This window comes from Porites lutea, chromosome 2, assembly GCF_958299795.1.
Source record: "Porites lutea chromosome 2, jaPorLute2.1, whole genome shotgun sequence".
NCBI lineage: Eukaryota > Metazoa > Cnidaria > Anthozoa > Scleractinia > Poritidae > Porites > Porites lutea.
In genome coordinates, this window is record NC_133202.1 from 15,896,015 (window position 1) to 15,910,381 (window position 14,367).

Sequence of the window (14,367 nt, forward strand, 5' to 3'; positions counted from 1 at the left end):
AAGGAGCCGTAAAATGCAAGTATAAGGAAACTGACCGTCATTAGAAAACTAAATCTCACAGAAATTCATGATGCGCAAAAACATTGAGCAACATCAAAAGGAGGCACCGTATATTTAGGAAACTATGGCCTCAAAATAGATTATAAAAGGAAGGCGGGGTCTGTCAATGATAATAATGGTAATTAATAATAATTTATTTCTCTTTTGGCGCAAATTAACATGTAAATATGATCAAATGCGCCTTACGTGACTGTGGAAAGAGTGAGGTACTGAAAAATAGAAAAAGATGAGGGAATACTTACATTCAAACGTGACTCTTCTTCTGGTTGGCCATAGCTGGAAGGTGAGGGTGCTGCAGGTCTTGTGTCCTCTCCACGCAGCTTAAGTTTTCTCCATATGTCGCCAGGGTCAGTGTATCTCGTGACCTGTAGCGAAAGTATACAAAATCATTTTTCAGACATTAAAAAGTGTAGATTCGTTTTCATGTCAGGGACTCGAGGGAAAAACAACAATATTTTTCTATATCTCTGTTTTTTTTCTCCACTTAGCAGCCAGGGGTAATCACACTTGCAAACGCTGATCTAGAGCCGGTGACATGTTTGGGTTGCCAAGCCAATCAAATGAATGAAAGCGGAATGATTGATTGCTTAAATGAATGAATAAATGCACGAATAGTAGTACAGCAGTATAGTACAGGTTGTATATTTTCATTGCGCCTTACTCTCCAAAGGGAGGTATTGGTCTAGTTGCAGTAAAGGTAAATTCACTACTACAACAAATTATCTAAACATGAACAGAAACTGAATTATACAATATTATCGTATTCTATACAATACATAAAGAAGTCTTCTATTACTGTTTTTCGTCTTCTATACAGTTACATTTGCAAACTAAACAAAGCCTTTCCTTTAGGAAGGAAGGAAGGAGTAGATGGATAGATGGATGGATGGATGGATGGATGGATAGATAGATGCTGAGATGAATGAATGAAGGAACGAATGAATAATTGAATGCGACTGAATTGGTCATGGAAGGATTCAGCAAATGAAGGATTAAAGCAAAGGACACTGATCATCAAGAAAAGAAAACAATAATTTTTTCTTTTGTTACATAGTCCAAATTTTCTTCTAATTAAACCATAAATGATCTTTATCTACCTTTTTACTGTCTCTTGGCTTGTTCTGACCCACCGGATCCGCTGACATTGCTGTCTTCTGGCGGCGACCAGGCTGCAAGTTAAAGGATTAGCTAGCGTTGTTTCAAGGCTAAATAAGTTGTAATACCGAGGATACTATATATTCATTAATTATTCGATCTATCTAAGACTGCTACGCGATCCCAGTTTTGCCGAGACAGATATAACCTGTAAAACATGAGACGCGGGCGGTTTCATCCCAAATCCCAACGCCGAGAAGTGCATTGCAAAACGACGAGACGCAGCTGAGTTGTTTTTAGCAAAGTACCTGGAAATCGGGGAAAATATTGAGGCTATATTCACACGGCAGCGGACACTGAATTTTCGACCGACTGAAAAATTTGACTGGACAATTCGTTCTTACAAAACCGTTCAATATTTTCGCTCTATTAACACGGAAATGACGAATTCATTTTTAACTTTTGTCAGAGGTTTTACCCTCTGCCCCTGCGCAGAGCGCTACTATACCAAACCACAAGAGGTGTCTCCTGGCTTAGTCACCGCTACGCATCCACTGAAGTTCAAGTCTCCACCTACCGGTCTTGTTCTTTCCTTATTTTAATTGAACAGTACCTAACAGTATAAATGCTGACTAAAATAAAGTTAAAGTAAAACCGTTAATTTGGAACGTTAGCCAGTAACATAAATGTGATACATACCGGGGTAAAGAGATATCTCCGCAGCTTGTCCAATTGGTCAACCTGACTTTTTCTGCCCCTCTGATATGATTGCAGCTTGTCAAATTCCTTCTTTTCCTCCTCAGACATTTCCTCCTGGGCAGATTCCAAATCCTTGACTCTGTGGACCAGCTCATAATGTTCCGCCCTGAACCCGTGGTAGGCAAGGTCATAGAAGTCTTTCCTTAAATCTTCGCTACATTTACAGGCATCTTTAACCATTCCTAAAGCCTCCGTGTAAAGCTTTTGTAACCGCTCGCTAAGTTTTGTCAGCAGATCAAGTTTTACTGCTGTTCTTAGTTGATCTTGTTTCACTTCTTGAACTTGCAAGGGGGATGTAACGTATGTGTGAAGCTGGTCATTGATGTTTCTTAACTGAACATCAACGCGATGCTCTAACTGGTCTGAATCAGTCGAGAGATCACTTTCCTGAATATTGATTGAAAAATTGAATGCGTAAGAATTCAGGGAATAATGTCTTGTTAATTCCATATTTCAACGGGTCTGTGTATATATAACCCGGATATTCAGAAACTTTATATTACATTTTCTTAACAGTAAACTAATTTGCAGGTGTATTAAATAAGAGGAAATAACCAAGTTAACCCCTTAGTGCTTGCGTTGTTTTGTTTTAGCTCAACGTAGACTCGTGAGAATTTTTTTGCTTTTTCCCGTTTCCTCTTTATTGGATTTCTGAGGTACGACTTAGTGTAAAATGCATATTGAAGTTTGACAGAAACACAAACAGAAGAAGAAATAAAAACAAGAAGTGTCGCAGCCTCGCGCGCAGTTGTTTTAAAACCAAACAGACGGTTGACTCACATGTTGTTCAGTGTCGTTCTCATCATGGCCCTTTTGATTGGCAATTGAAAGCTCTTCTTCTAATTCCGCAATTCTAGAGCTCAGCTGTGAAACCTGCAAGACCAAGAATCAGCAAAGACAAAGTACACGTCAAACAGTCATTCAACCGTGTTAGGGGACTTTTCATGTAAGAAGTATTTGATATGACTAGAGGAATAAAACATTTACTTTATACTGTAGTTGACTCACTTCTTGTTCTTTGTCTTGGCGCATTTGCCTTTCTTTTAAAAGCTCAAACTCTAGGGCTTTAATTTGGGCTTCCACTTTTAAAACCTACCAAACAAACAAACAAAAGAAACCAAAAGAAACCAAAAGAAACCTTAAGTGAAAAAGGACTGGTAAGGAATCTGCTATTCAGCAAATGAATTATCAACATAACTAATCAATGGCGACATTTATTCCTCTTCCCGTAAGGTTAGGTCATGTCCACACGAATCCTGACATTTTTGAAACTGCATACTTTTTACACGAATCGGCTTTCTGTCCACACGAAACCAATGAATGCGCTCACGAAAACCACATTGTTTTGAAACCGCTCCCTAGAGCGGTTTAAGGCCCCTTCCACACGAATTTGGATAAAAATATGCGGTTTCAAAAAAGTCTGGATTCGTGTGGACACAGCGTAAATCGAAGTTCCTCGCTTATTTCATCTATCAGTTCACATGTATCGCGACACAGTAATTTTCAAGGAGTTATTATAACTCCCCTAGTGGGGTTAATTTAACTCCTTACGGTGGAGTTATTTCTTGGGGAGTTATTTTAACTCCAAAAAGGAGCTTAAAGAACTCTTTTTCAGGAGTAAAAATGACCCCAGATATTGAGGAGTTAGAATAACCCCAAAAAAGGAGTTATCCTGTACCTAAAATTTTTACTCCACTTTCAGAGTTAAAGTAACTCCAAAAAGAGTAAAAACAACCCATGTAAGGAGTAAAAATAAGCCCATTTTCGGAGTTATTTCAACTCCAGACTGGGAGTAAAAAGAACTATTTTTTAGGAGTAAAAATGACCCCAAATTTGGAGTTAAATAAGGACATGAAAGTAACCCCAAAAAGAGCTTATCCTGTACCTAAAATTTTTACTCCATTTTTGGAGTTATGATAACTCCCTAAAAATTACTGTGCGTCATTCCATTTACTAAACTGGAAGAAAAGCGGAAACATCATGTTATACTCTTTAGGCCAGTCACTCTCTTACTTCTTCCCAAGAATACGATACGATACGCAGCTGGAATTGACTGATGCAATTTTAATCGCTGTGCCGTTTGTTTTCAGTCGTTCATGGACATCGCTTCGAGGAGTACTCAAAACGCCGCGCGTATCAAATGCTTTGAAGATTAAACATCGTTATAAAACCACTAAATAAAAAAGAAACATGACAAATTCTTTATTATTTTGAAGCGTAACTCTATTAATGTTTATTCAAACACTTCACAGCTCGCAACCGACTGGCCGTATAAGTTATTTTGGAAATTTTTTTTAGCGGTTTCGCTAAAGGCCCACGCGTGTTTCGATCGTCCTGAATATTGAATGAGTGCTATTTGTATTTCAAAATTCTGAAATACTGCATTCTGGCCGAGGTTTGTATCATAAACACAGCGCCTCATAGTACTGTTTCACCCCCAGATGTGAAGTATAAAAAGTATAAAAGGTTGGTTTGCACGTCCCCAGATTTTGTTAGCAAGATTTTGTAAAGCAAAGTTGTCGAACGCAAAAAATTCGGTCTGATTTGCTTTCCAGGCCTAATCTACTGTCATCACAAGCCATTTTGGCTCTCTAATGTGATCGAAGATGATTGCTATTTTTTGGGTGTACATATAAGGCTATCAACTCGATGTAAGATTTGGTTCACTCTTTTTATAGACTGTTTGCAATTTATTTTTCTCTAAAATCACCTAGCCTTTCTCTCAAAAGTCACATAAATGTGCTCTAAAGTTAACTGATTTGTGGAATACAAGTTTATTGTTAGATTTAAATCACAAATTTATTAATGGGAGCAAGGTAAAAAACGAAAACGCTGCCATCAGAAATCGGATTTCCGACTTTGACAAGCGACGTATTTCTCGACCAAAAACCCAATAAACAAACTAGCCATGAATAACAGAGGCCTCTTAACTTGACAGCAGCTGAATTTCATTCTGTACATCCAGTAGAAAAAGACGGTTAAAAACATCACAAGTTGACACAAAACTCTGTCAGCTTCAGCTGTCAAAGTAAACAAGATTCAAGATGCTGCATAAATTTTCCGCATGAGCTCACCTGTCAAATTTTGACCAATCAGAGCATAAAAATTGGACGTGGTGCGTGACCAACGCGTGACAATGGTGAGCAAAGTCAAAAGCAACTGCCTTCCCCGCCTGTAATAGCTGGCTGAATTTTCGCGTCCGAGGTCAGTTTTAAATCAAAAACAAAAACAAAACATATTTCATAAAAATAAAAACAATCGAATTTGAGCCTGCGATCATTTGAAAACTAGTAACTTGTCAGCGGATAACTCTAAAAAAATACTCGACCTCGATGGGTCAACACCTAAGCCCGCGATACGGTCAAAGGATACTGGTCAGCGGATACCCTGTTTTGACAGCTGTCAATTGATCACAACATTGATGTCCAATGGGTGTGGGCATTATCAGTTTTCCTGTGCTCTCAAATTAGCTAGAAAGTATCAGATTGAGCATTGATTGCGATCTAGTAAAACAACTGGTCAGCGGAAAGCTTCCAAATAAATCACGTCACCTTGATGAGTTGACACATGAGCCCTCGATATGGCAATGTGATACTGGTCAGTGGTTATCCTGTTTTGACAGCTGTCAATTGACCATATTGTGAATGGCCAAAGTAAAAGATATGGGTTTGCCAAAACACACCTGAGACACCCCTCCCTTCCTTTTGATAGTCTCCCCTACCCTACCCGTACAATCTGTAGACGCGCACATACGTACGTACGTACGCTCGGTCAGTCACGTGACAACCAAACGAAAAGAGGTTGACCATATTCTATGAGTATGGGGCTCTCCCATGGGCGCTTCGCGCGCGAGGGAGCCCCGCTATAATCTGCAAAGGTAGCACGTTCAAAATTTGCAAATCAGAAGACTATAGCAAATTGCTGATTGTATCAAAAAATCAATTTTCTATTTATAGATTATGATCTCAACATTTTTGATGACGTCAACCCCTAGGGTTTTCTGACGTCACTTGCTCCTTACCTACTGAAAATAAACTATGACATAATCCGTCTAAAAATAGGTATTCTGACGTCACTTGCTCCTTGCCAGCTAAAAATTAACTATGACATCATCCTATCTTAATGGAATGCGTGACGTCATCGGCATTAATTTAAACTATGATATCATCCTATCTTAATGAGAAGCATGACGTCATCCGCGTTAATTTATACCAGTCAAAAAGTTAATTAAATCCACCAAAAAAAAGGTTAATTCGGTCCCTCCCCCACTACTAAGGATGGATGGATGGATGGATGGGATGGATGGATGGATGGGATGGGATGGGATGGGATGGATGGGATGAATGGATGGATGAATGGATGTGGAGATGAATGACTGAAGGAACGAATGAATAATTGAATGCGAATGAATTGGTCATGGAAGGATTCAGCAAATGAAGGATTAAAGCAAAGGACACTGATCATCAAGAAAACAAAACAATAATTTTTTCTTTTGTTAAATAGTCCAAATTTTCTTCTAATTAAACTATAAATAATCTTTATCTACCTTTTTACTGTCTCTTGGCTTGTTCTGACCCATCGGATCCGCTGACATTGCTGTCTTCTGGCGGCAACCAGGCTGCAAGTTAAAGGAGTAGTTAGCGTTGTTTCAAGGCTAAATCAAGTTGTTATACCTAGGATACTATATATTATATTAATTATTCGATCTAGCTAAGACTCCTACGCAATCCCAGTTTTGCCGAGATAGATAATTCATATAACTTGAATAACGAGACTCGGGCGGTTTCATCCCACATCCCGACACCGAAAAGTGAATTGCAAAACGACGAGACACAGCTCAGTGACTTGTTTTTAGCAAAGTACCTGGAAATAGGGGAAAACATTGAGGTTACCTTCACACGGCACTGGACACTGAATTTTCGACCGACTGACAAATTTGACTGAACAATTCGTTCTTACGAACCGTTCAATATTTTCGCTCTATTAACACGGAAATGACGAATAAATTTTAACTTTAGAGGTTTTACCCTCAGAGCGCTACTATACTAAATCAAAAGAGTTGTCTCCTGGCTTAGTTACTACGCATCCACTGAATAACCGCACCTTTGCCGTACAAAATGGTAGACTGATATGGCGTTCATGTGTTCGCCTACCGGTCTTGTTCTTTCCTTATTTTAATTGAACAGTACCTAACAGTATAAATCCTGACTAAAATAAAGTTTAAGTCAACCGTTTATTTGGAACGTTAGTTAACATAGATACATACCGGGGTAAAGAGAGAACTCCACAGTTTGTCCAACTGGTCTACTTGGCTTTGTATGCCTCTCTGATAAAATTGCAGCTTGTCAAATTCCTTCTTTTCCTCCTCAGACATTTCCTCCTGGGAAGATTCCAGATCCTTGACTCCGTGGACCAGCTCATAGTGTTCGGCCCTGAGCCCGTGGTAGACAAGGTCATAGAAATCTTTCCTTAAGTCTTCGCTACATTTACAGGCCTCTTTAACCATTCTTAAAGCCTCCGTATAAAACTCTTGTAACCGCTTACTAAGATGTGTCAGTAGATCAAGTTTTACTGCTGTTTTAGTTGATCTTGTTTTACTCCTTGTACCTGAAGAGGGGATGTAACGTATATGCGAAGCTGTTCGTTGATGTTTCTTAATCGAACATCAATGCGATGCCCTCGATCTCTAGCTAATTGATCTGTATCCGTCGAGGAATCACCTTCCTGCATCAGAAATTTGTAAGAATTTGGATCCTGAGATGCTTACGAATAAGAATTTCCATACCACATTTTTTAATACTTAATTGCTAGATATGCAGAAAAAGAAGGAAATAAAATAAGTTAGCCCCTTAATTTGTGCTTCTGTAGTCTTGTTTAAGGTCCATGCAAAAGGGCCATGAGGATTCTATTTCTATTACCCGATTATTATTAGTGGTTTCTTTAGGTCCGATTTACCTCGGCTCTGAGCCTGTGATAGGCCACGTCATAGAAGTCTTTTTCTTTAAATATTCGTTACATTTACAGGCCTCTTTAACCATTCTTAAAGCCTCCGTGTAAAACTCTTTTAACCGACGCTAAGTTTTGTCAGTAGATCAAGTTTTACTGCTGTTTTTAGTTGATCTTGTTTTACGTATAATTATGTGAAGCTGTTCGTTGATGTTTCTTAATCGAACATCAGTGCGATGCTCTCTAGCTAATTGATCTGTATCCGTCGATAGGTAGCCTTCCTGCATTGATTATAAAAAGCCGCAAATGTGTGAGAATTCGGCTAGAATGCTTGACGAACAAACTTGTATTGTTACTTGCCGATTTCGGTGGGTCTGTACGTGTTACTCGGAAATTCAGAATTTCTATATTTGCTAGATACGTAGAAAAAGAAGGAAAAAAAAGTTACCCCCTTTGTGATTCTGTAAATATCGTAACCCTCGGACGTTCAAGGGTGGGGAGGGGGTGTGGATGCCACCCCCCCCCCCCCAAAAGGTATTTTTTCCGAGTTTTTTTCTTGAGGATAAAAATATTAACACCTGTCATTTTTAGTAGCTCTTTGTTCATGCCTCGCGAAATTTTGAGACATGTTCAGTGACGGTCAGTCGCTATGGTTACGAGATATGACGTCATATGTACCAGGTGGGAAGCCATTTTTGGGTGAAAATACGTGTTTTTTTGAACTTCTTTCAAGAAGAAAAGTAAATCGTGTGGCTTAAACCATGCAAAGTGCTTATTTATGTGTTACTGTTGTTTCATGTAAAGCAAAAAAAAAAACTATTTCCCGCAGTTTTAACCTGATTTCTAATTCTTGGTAAAATCCACGATGGCGACCATTGTTGGTGACGCCACAGGCCTTCAGTAGCGCCACCACCCATAAAATATACCTTATCTTGTAAAGAAGATCAAAGGCTTCCTACTGAAGGTAAAATCGTTTCGAAATACTGCAACAGATCAAAAACTCGGGGGAGGGGGTTCCATTCAACCCCACTTGTACCTCGGTGGGGGTATGTTTGCATGTATGTCCGAGGGTTAATTAAGTTCCATGCAAAAGGGCAAGAGGATTCTATTGCTATTCCCCGTTTATTATAAGTGGCTTCTTTACGTCTGGTTTACCTAAAATGAATGCAACAAGTGCTTATTAAAGCGATTAACACAAATGGTACTAACAAACATTTTTCACAGTTCGTTTTACTTGAAAAGTGCCGCAGCGTTTCGCGCAGCTGTTTACATTTTTATTAGACTGTTTCCTCACCTGTTGTTTGTTTATCTCATCATGGCCTTTTTGCTTGGCAATTGAAAGCTCTTCTTCTAATCCCTCAATTCTAGTGATCAGCTGTGAAACCTGCAAGACCAAGAAGAAACGAAGTAAGACATACGGAAGACTGCCAGCCCCGAAATAACACCGTATTTTTTTTTTTTTTATCTTACTTGCTTATAGTTAGTAAGGCTTTGTGCTATCGTCGGCATAAGAATGAATAGATGAATGATGGTGAGGTCATTTCTATAAGTCATTCATCCTTGTTCTCTCACGGTTGAAGAAGCATTTTGTATGACTAGTATAAAACAAGTAGAAAACAGTAGTTGACCCACTTCTTGTTGTTCTTTGTCCTGACTCATTTGCCTTTCTTTTGAAAGTTCTAATTCTAGGGCTTTCCTTTGGGCCTGCATGTTTAAAACCTACGAAACAAACAAAAAAAGTAACGAAAAGAAACATTTAGGCTATGTTCACACTATATATGAACACCTATCCGATATGTGACCCTCCACTTTAGAGATCGGCACGGCGCAGTTTCGCTCCGTCACAGAAATCGCGCCGAAATCAATGTTCTTATGTTTGAACAGAAGCCCTATCCGGTATGGTTTTTGTGCAGGAGCAAAAGCTATCCGGTTCAGTGTGAAAATAGCCTAAATGACAGATAAGGGATCTAGTCTTCTTCAAATTAATCAGTGAATTATCAACATAACTATTCAATTGCTATAAGCCACTTTTACACCTCCTCCCATAAGCTCACTCGGAGTTCGTCGCTCATTTCACCTATCAGCTTGCATGTATCTTCATGGCATTTGTTAAACTGGAAGAAAGGCGGAAAATCATGTCACGCATTTGCCGGTTGGGAAACAAGTGTCTCCCGTTCCTTTTCATGGATCGGATATTTTGAATACCTCTTTTGCGCTGGCTCTTAGTTTGTCACTCATTTCACAAATCATTCTATCACATCTGCCTGTCAATTAATTGTCTTTTTAGTTATGAAAAGTTCATCATCATTTGCAAAAAAGAGCTTTGAAGCCTAAACAGGCGAAACGAACAAGCGAGTTCATGCCCCCCACAGAAACAGACATGTAATTCAGAACTCTACAGCAACGTAACTAAGACACAATCCATCTGTTACCTAGATACAATCTCTTAACGCATGCCTATAACAACCACCCAAATTTTACTGTCAGCCAGCTTTTAATTTTAACGGTCAATCGTTGAAGTTGCCTGATGAGTGTGGTCCTACAATTTCGGACCATACGAAACAGCACTGTCGCAAGAAACGATCGATGATTACTCCTGAAGCCTGAACTACCGTGAATACAAGTGTTTACATACATAAATACGTACATACATACATACATTGAAGCCTTCAGACAAGAAAATGGGAGAAGTAAAAGACAGTTTTCATAGCGCGTCCTACATGAAAAGCGCGCGTAATTTGTTAAAAACAATGTTGACTCACGCTTTGTTCGTCGTTCTCATGACACCTTTGCCTGGCAATTAAAAGCTCTTCTTCTAATTCCCCAATTCTAATCCTCAGTTGCGAAACCTGCAAGACAAAGAAGTAGTAGAAACAAGAGCGCCAGATAGTGAATTCGTAAGAATTTTCTCCGGGTACCCGTCAGTAAGGTAGTTTGCTACACAGCCGTTTTTAGTGTCGTCACGCAACGCTCCTCCCCACAAACGGCTGCTGGAAACCGAACTACATTCCTTTCCCTTTGTGTTTGTGGTCTAACGAACAAGCCAATCATGTACAAGAGATTTGACCATATGTGAGCCGCAGGGCGCTAGGAAGCGAGCACGGTCCTCAGTTTTCGACAAATCAATCAATCGTCGCTGAATTTAGACGGGCCCTGTGTTTTCAAGCAAGGAAAAGGTTAATTTGCCAAAAAGTTTGTTTTAAGCGGTCAAGAAAGTTCCAAGTGAAAAAAAGTTTTGATAGGCCTCGAAGACTTTTACCAGGATCGGTTGGTTCTTCATTTAACGTGCATATGTACTGATATGTAATGAAGAATTTAATGTGCCGGATCTGCTCATCGTGTTCTGTGAAGACTAAACTCTCCAGGGTACTGATTCAAAAAGCAATCTTATAAATGATCGGTGAGCGATTTCCCGAAACTATACCTAGCAACTTTATGAGCACATCCATGTTGTGCATCGCAATTTGCTCGACTTGGCTTGCTGCTGCTGCTCATCTCCTAAATTTTGAATAGGACTCGACTACGACAACACTACTGTAGTTAGTTGCTTGTTTTCACGCGACGATTTTGATCGTTCTGTCATTCACACGTAGGGCACCGATAAAAGCAAAGCTGTGATTGGAGGAGTCACAGTACCGCAAACGTGGTGCGAACACCTTCCAGAAAATGGGAGCTGAATTGTAATTGGCTAATTACGGGAAAGGAATGTAGTTCGGTTTTCAGCAGCCGTTAGTGGGGAGGAGCGTTGCGTGACGACTCTAAAAACGGCTGTGTAGCAGACTATCAGTAAGGTAACGAGCCAGTGAATCATTATAACTGTTCTTAGTACCTTTCCTTCATTTTGCTGATCAATATGATTAATACGATTATCTAATATATTTTTAAGAATTACTGTAAAAAAAAGCCTGGCAGAATTTGTACTCCCGTGGGAAGTTCATGCTGAAAGCAAGCAACTGGCCTAGAAGTATTAAGAAGACCTCAAATAAAAACAAAAATCTTGTTGCCAGTTTTGTAATAGGCTTTTGTACATTATGCTAGCATTTTTTCGAGAATTTTAGTGAGGCAAAAGCATTGAGCATTATTCGAGCATTTTAGTGGCGTTTTCCCCGCAAAATTATTTTTTCCGAGAAAATAAAATAGAAATTAACTTTTTTTAGGAGCCCATGCCCCATGAGCTCCTGCTTTTTCAAAGAAAATGAAGACTAAAACTCAATATTCACAAAAAACCTAATACAGCTGTTTCTTTTGGCTGTACTTCTGAACTTGTACACGTTGTCGTTGTTACTTGCAACACTTGCACGTTTTTGTAAGTGTAAACTTTAAAATTCATTTAAAAAACCGTTTGTATAATGAGTATTATCCGAGCATTTTAGTGACTTTTTTGGGGAGACCGAACATTTTAGTGGGAAAAATGGAGCATTGACGTGGAGCATTTTGGTGGGGAAGCAAAAGCATATTGTACAAAAGCCTATTTTGTAACCCGCACCGACGCTTTTCAGGGGAGGGTTAAAGACTGTGCATGAAAACGAGGTTGGGAAATAAAATGTCTTAAAACTTTACAAACTGTGGAAAAAATTACACCAAAATAACAGGAGAAGTAAAACTCGATGTTGTCAGTTTTTTTTCCATAGCCAATGGGACACTTCACCAGTCACATGAAGAAGCTAGCATGAAAACGAGGCTGAGAAATAAAACTTCTTATACCTTTATTAACCGTGGATAAAACGAAACCAAAATAACAGGAGACATACAAGTCAATGTTTCCAATGGGATACGACACTAGTCACGTGACGAATCTAACATGAAAGGAGGCTGCGAAATAAAGCTTCTTATAGTTTTTTAACTGTGAATAAACCAAAATAACGGGGATATAAAACGCAATAAAGTGAGTGTTTGCTTAAGCCAGTGGGACGTTGCCTCTAGTCACGTCACAAAGCTAGCATGAAAGCGAGGCTGAGCAATAAACGCATTACAACGCTATCAACTATGGATAAAACGAAACCAAAATGAGAGGAAATATGAACCTCAATGACGTCAGTTTTGGCCTTAGGCAACGCTCACTCACTAGTAGCTGAATTAGGTATTCTCTGGGATATTACGTGTCTAATCACGTGGCCAAAGTAACACAGAAATGTGCTGGTTTTTATAATTTTTGACCGGTCCTTTAATGTGGATTAAGATACTGTTTTCTGCATCCAGTATCTAATGTTTTACAGATAAAAGATCGACGTTTCAGCTGTGGTGTACACAAATTTTGTGACCAGCCCAGGATATGTCATGCTCCATAAAACATCAGTACCTGACGTTTTCAGTAGCTGTTCATTCATCGCTCGCGCACATTTTGAGACAAGTTTAGTGATAATCAGTTGCAATGGTTACGAGATATGACATCATATGTAGCAGGTGGTCAAGCCAATTTCGGATGAAAATACATGTTCTTTCAACTTCTTTCAACAATAAAGTAAATCTTGTGGTTAAAATCATGCAAAGTGCTTATTTATGTGTTATTTTTCTTGTAAAGCACAAAAAATTACCATTTCTCGCGGATTTAACCTGATTTCTAATTCTTAGTAAAATCCAAGATGGTGACCATTGTTGGTGACGTCACAGGCCTCCAGCAGCGCCACCACCCCCAAAATATACCTCATCTTGTTAAGAAGATCAAAGGCTGTCCACTAAAGGTAAAATCGCTTCAAAATACTGCAACATATCAAAACCTCCGGGGAGGGGTTACATCCACCCCACCCCGTACCACGGTCGGGGTATGAATTTGCGTGTACGTCTGAGAGTTAACCTATTTTTGAGAATGACGAACAGTTAATAGCTTAACTCCTATTACTGTGAAATGGTCCAGCCAACTTTTCTGGGGATGAAAGGGTGGGATTTGCGACTTCGTCATTATTATACACCACAAATTAAAGAGACTGTGACACGCTTCTGCGCATGTGCGGCATCTTGATTCCTATTCTGGCGAACGTCTTTTCAAGATTGGCTTTTGGTGAAAAACTCCTCTTCCATCGACCCTGAGACGCCAGACAAAGCCAAAATATCAGTATTCAAGAGCTATTTGGTCCATTTGGGAAGTTTTAAACGCCATATTTTTTATTTTTGTGCAAGCATTGTCGAAAAAATTCGAAGTCATTGAGGAGAAGTGCACGAAGCCATGTTCGTTGTTGTCAGTGTTCCTACAAACGGGTCAAGTGTGGCGTGTAACGTGGTCATCTGGCTTTCATTTACTTTCTGTCTATTAAGTTCTCCAGTCAACGATCTACCTTTTCCGGATAGTTCTTAAACGTTAGATATGTAAAGAAAGTTGAAAAGGGTTTCCTTGATACAGCCGTGGACTACTAATAGGACGCAGCGGCGAGTGAAGCTAATCTACGACATAACTTCCGATTGTCTGCAACAATTTACTCTCGAGTTATTGGAATCAGAAGGAGAAAACCCAGCAATCTTTTGTTGTACAGGAAGTCGTGTGAGGTTTGAGGAAAGAATCCATCGAAAATG

The 14,367-nt window shown here is 39.3% G+C and overlaps 2 protein-coding genes across 2 annotated transcripts in view; both read right to left on the bottom strand.

The window, feature by feature from the left end:
- LOC140925698 (uncharacterized) overlaps positions 1–7,420 on the bottom strand; it is an 8,526-nt gene extending 1,106 nt beyond the window's left edge. Inside the window, exons 1-7 of the mRNA XM_073375597.1 lie at positions 7,181–7,420; positions 6,461–6,532; positions 2,923–3,006; positions 2,695–2,787; positions 1,855–2,301; positions 1,158–1,229; positions 303–425 (exon numbers count right to left, since the gene is read on the bottom strand). Coding sequence (XP_073231698.1) covers positions 303–425; positions 1,158–1,229; positions 1,855–2,301; positions 2,695–2,787; positions 2,923–3,006; positions 6,461–6,532; positions 7,181–7,420 — 1,131 coding nt within the window. The remainder of the gene's footprint in view (positions 1–302; positions 426–1,157; positions 1,230–1,854; positions 2,302–2,694; positions 2,788–2,922; positions 3,007–6,460; positions 6,533–7,180) is intronic.
- A 62-nt stretch (positions 7,421–7,482) lies between these two features.
- The window catches only part of LOC140925699 (uncharacterized), a 36,564-nt gene continuing 29,679 nt past the window's right edge, over positions 7,483–14,367 (bottom strand). Inside the window, exons 6-9 of the mRNA XM_073375598.1 lie at positions 10,623–10,709; positions 9,493–9,579; positions 9,155–9,244; positions 7,483–7,638 (exon numbers count right to left, since the gene is read on the bottom strand). Coding sequence (XP_073231699.1) covers positions 7,483–7,638; positions 9,155–9,244; positions 9,493–9,579; positions 10,623–10,709 — 420 coding nt within the window. The remainder of the gene's footprint in view (positions 7,639–9,154; positions 9,245–9,492; positions 9,580–10,622; positions 10,710–14,367) is intronic.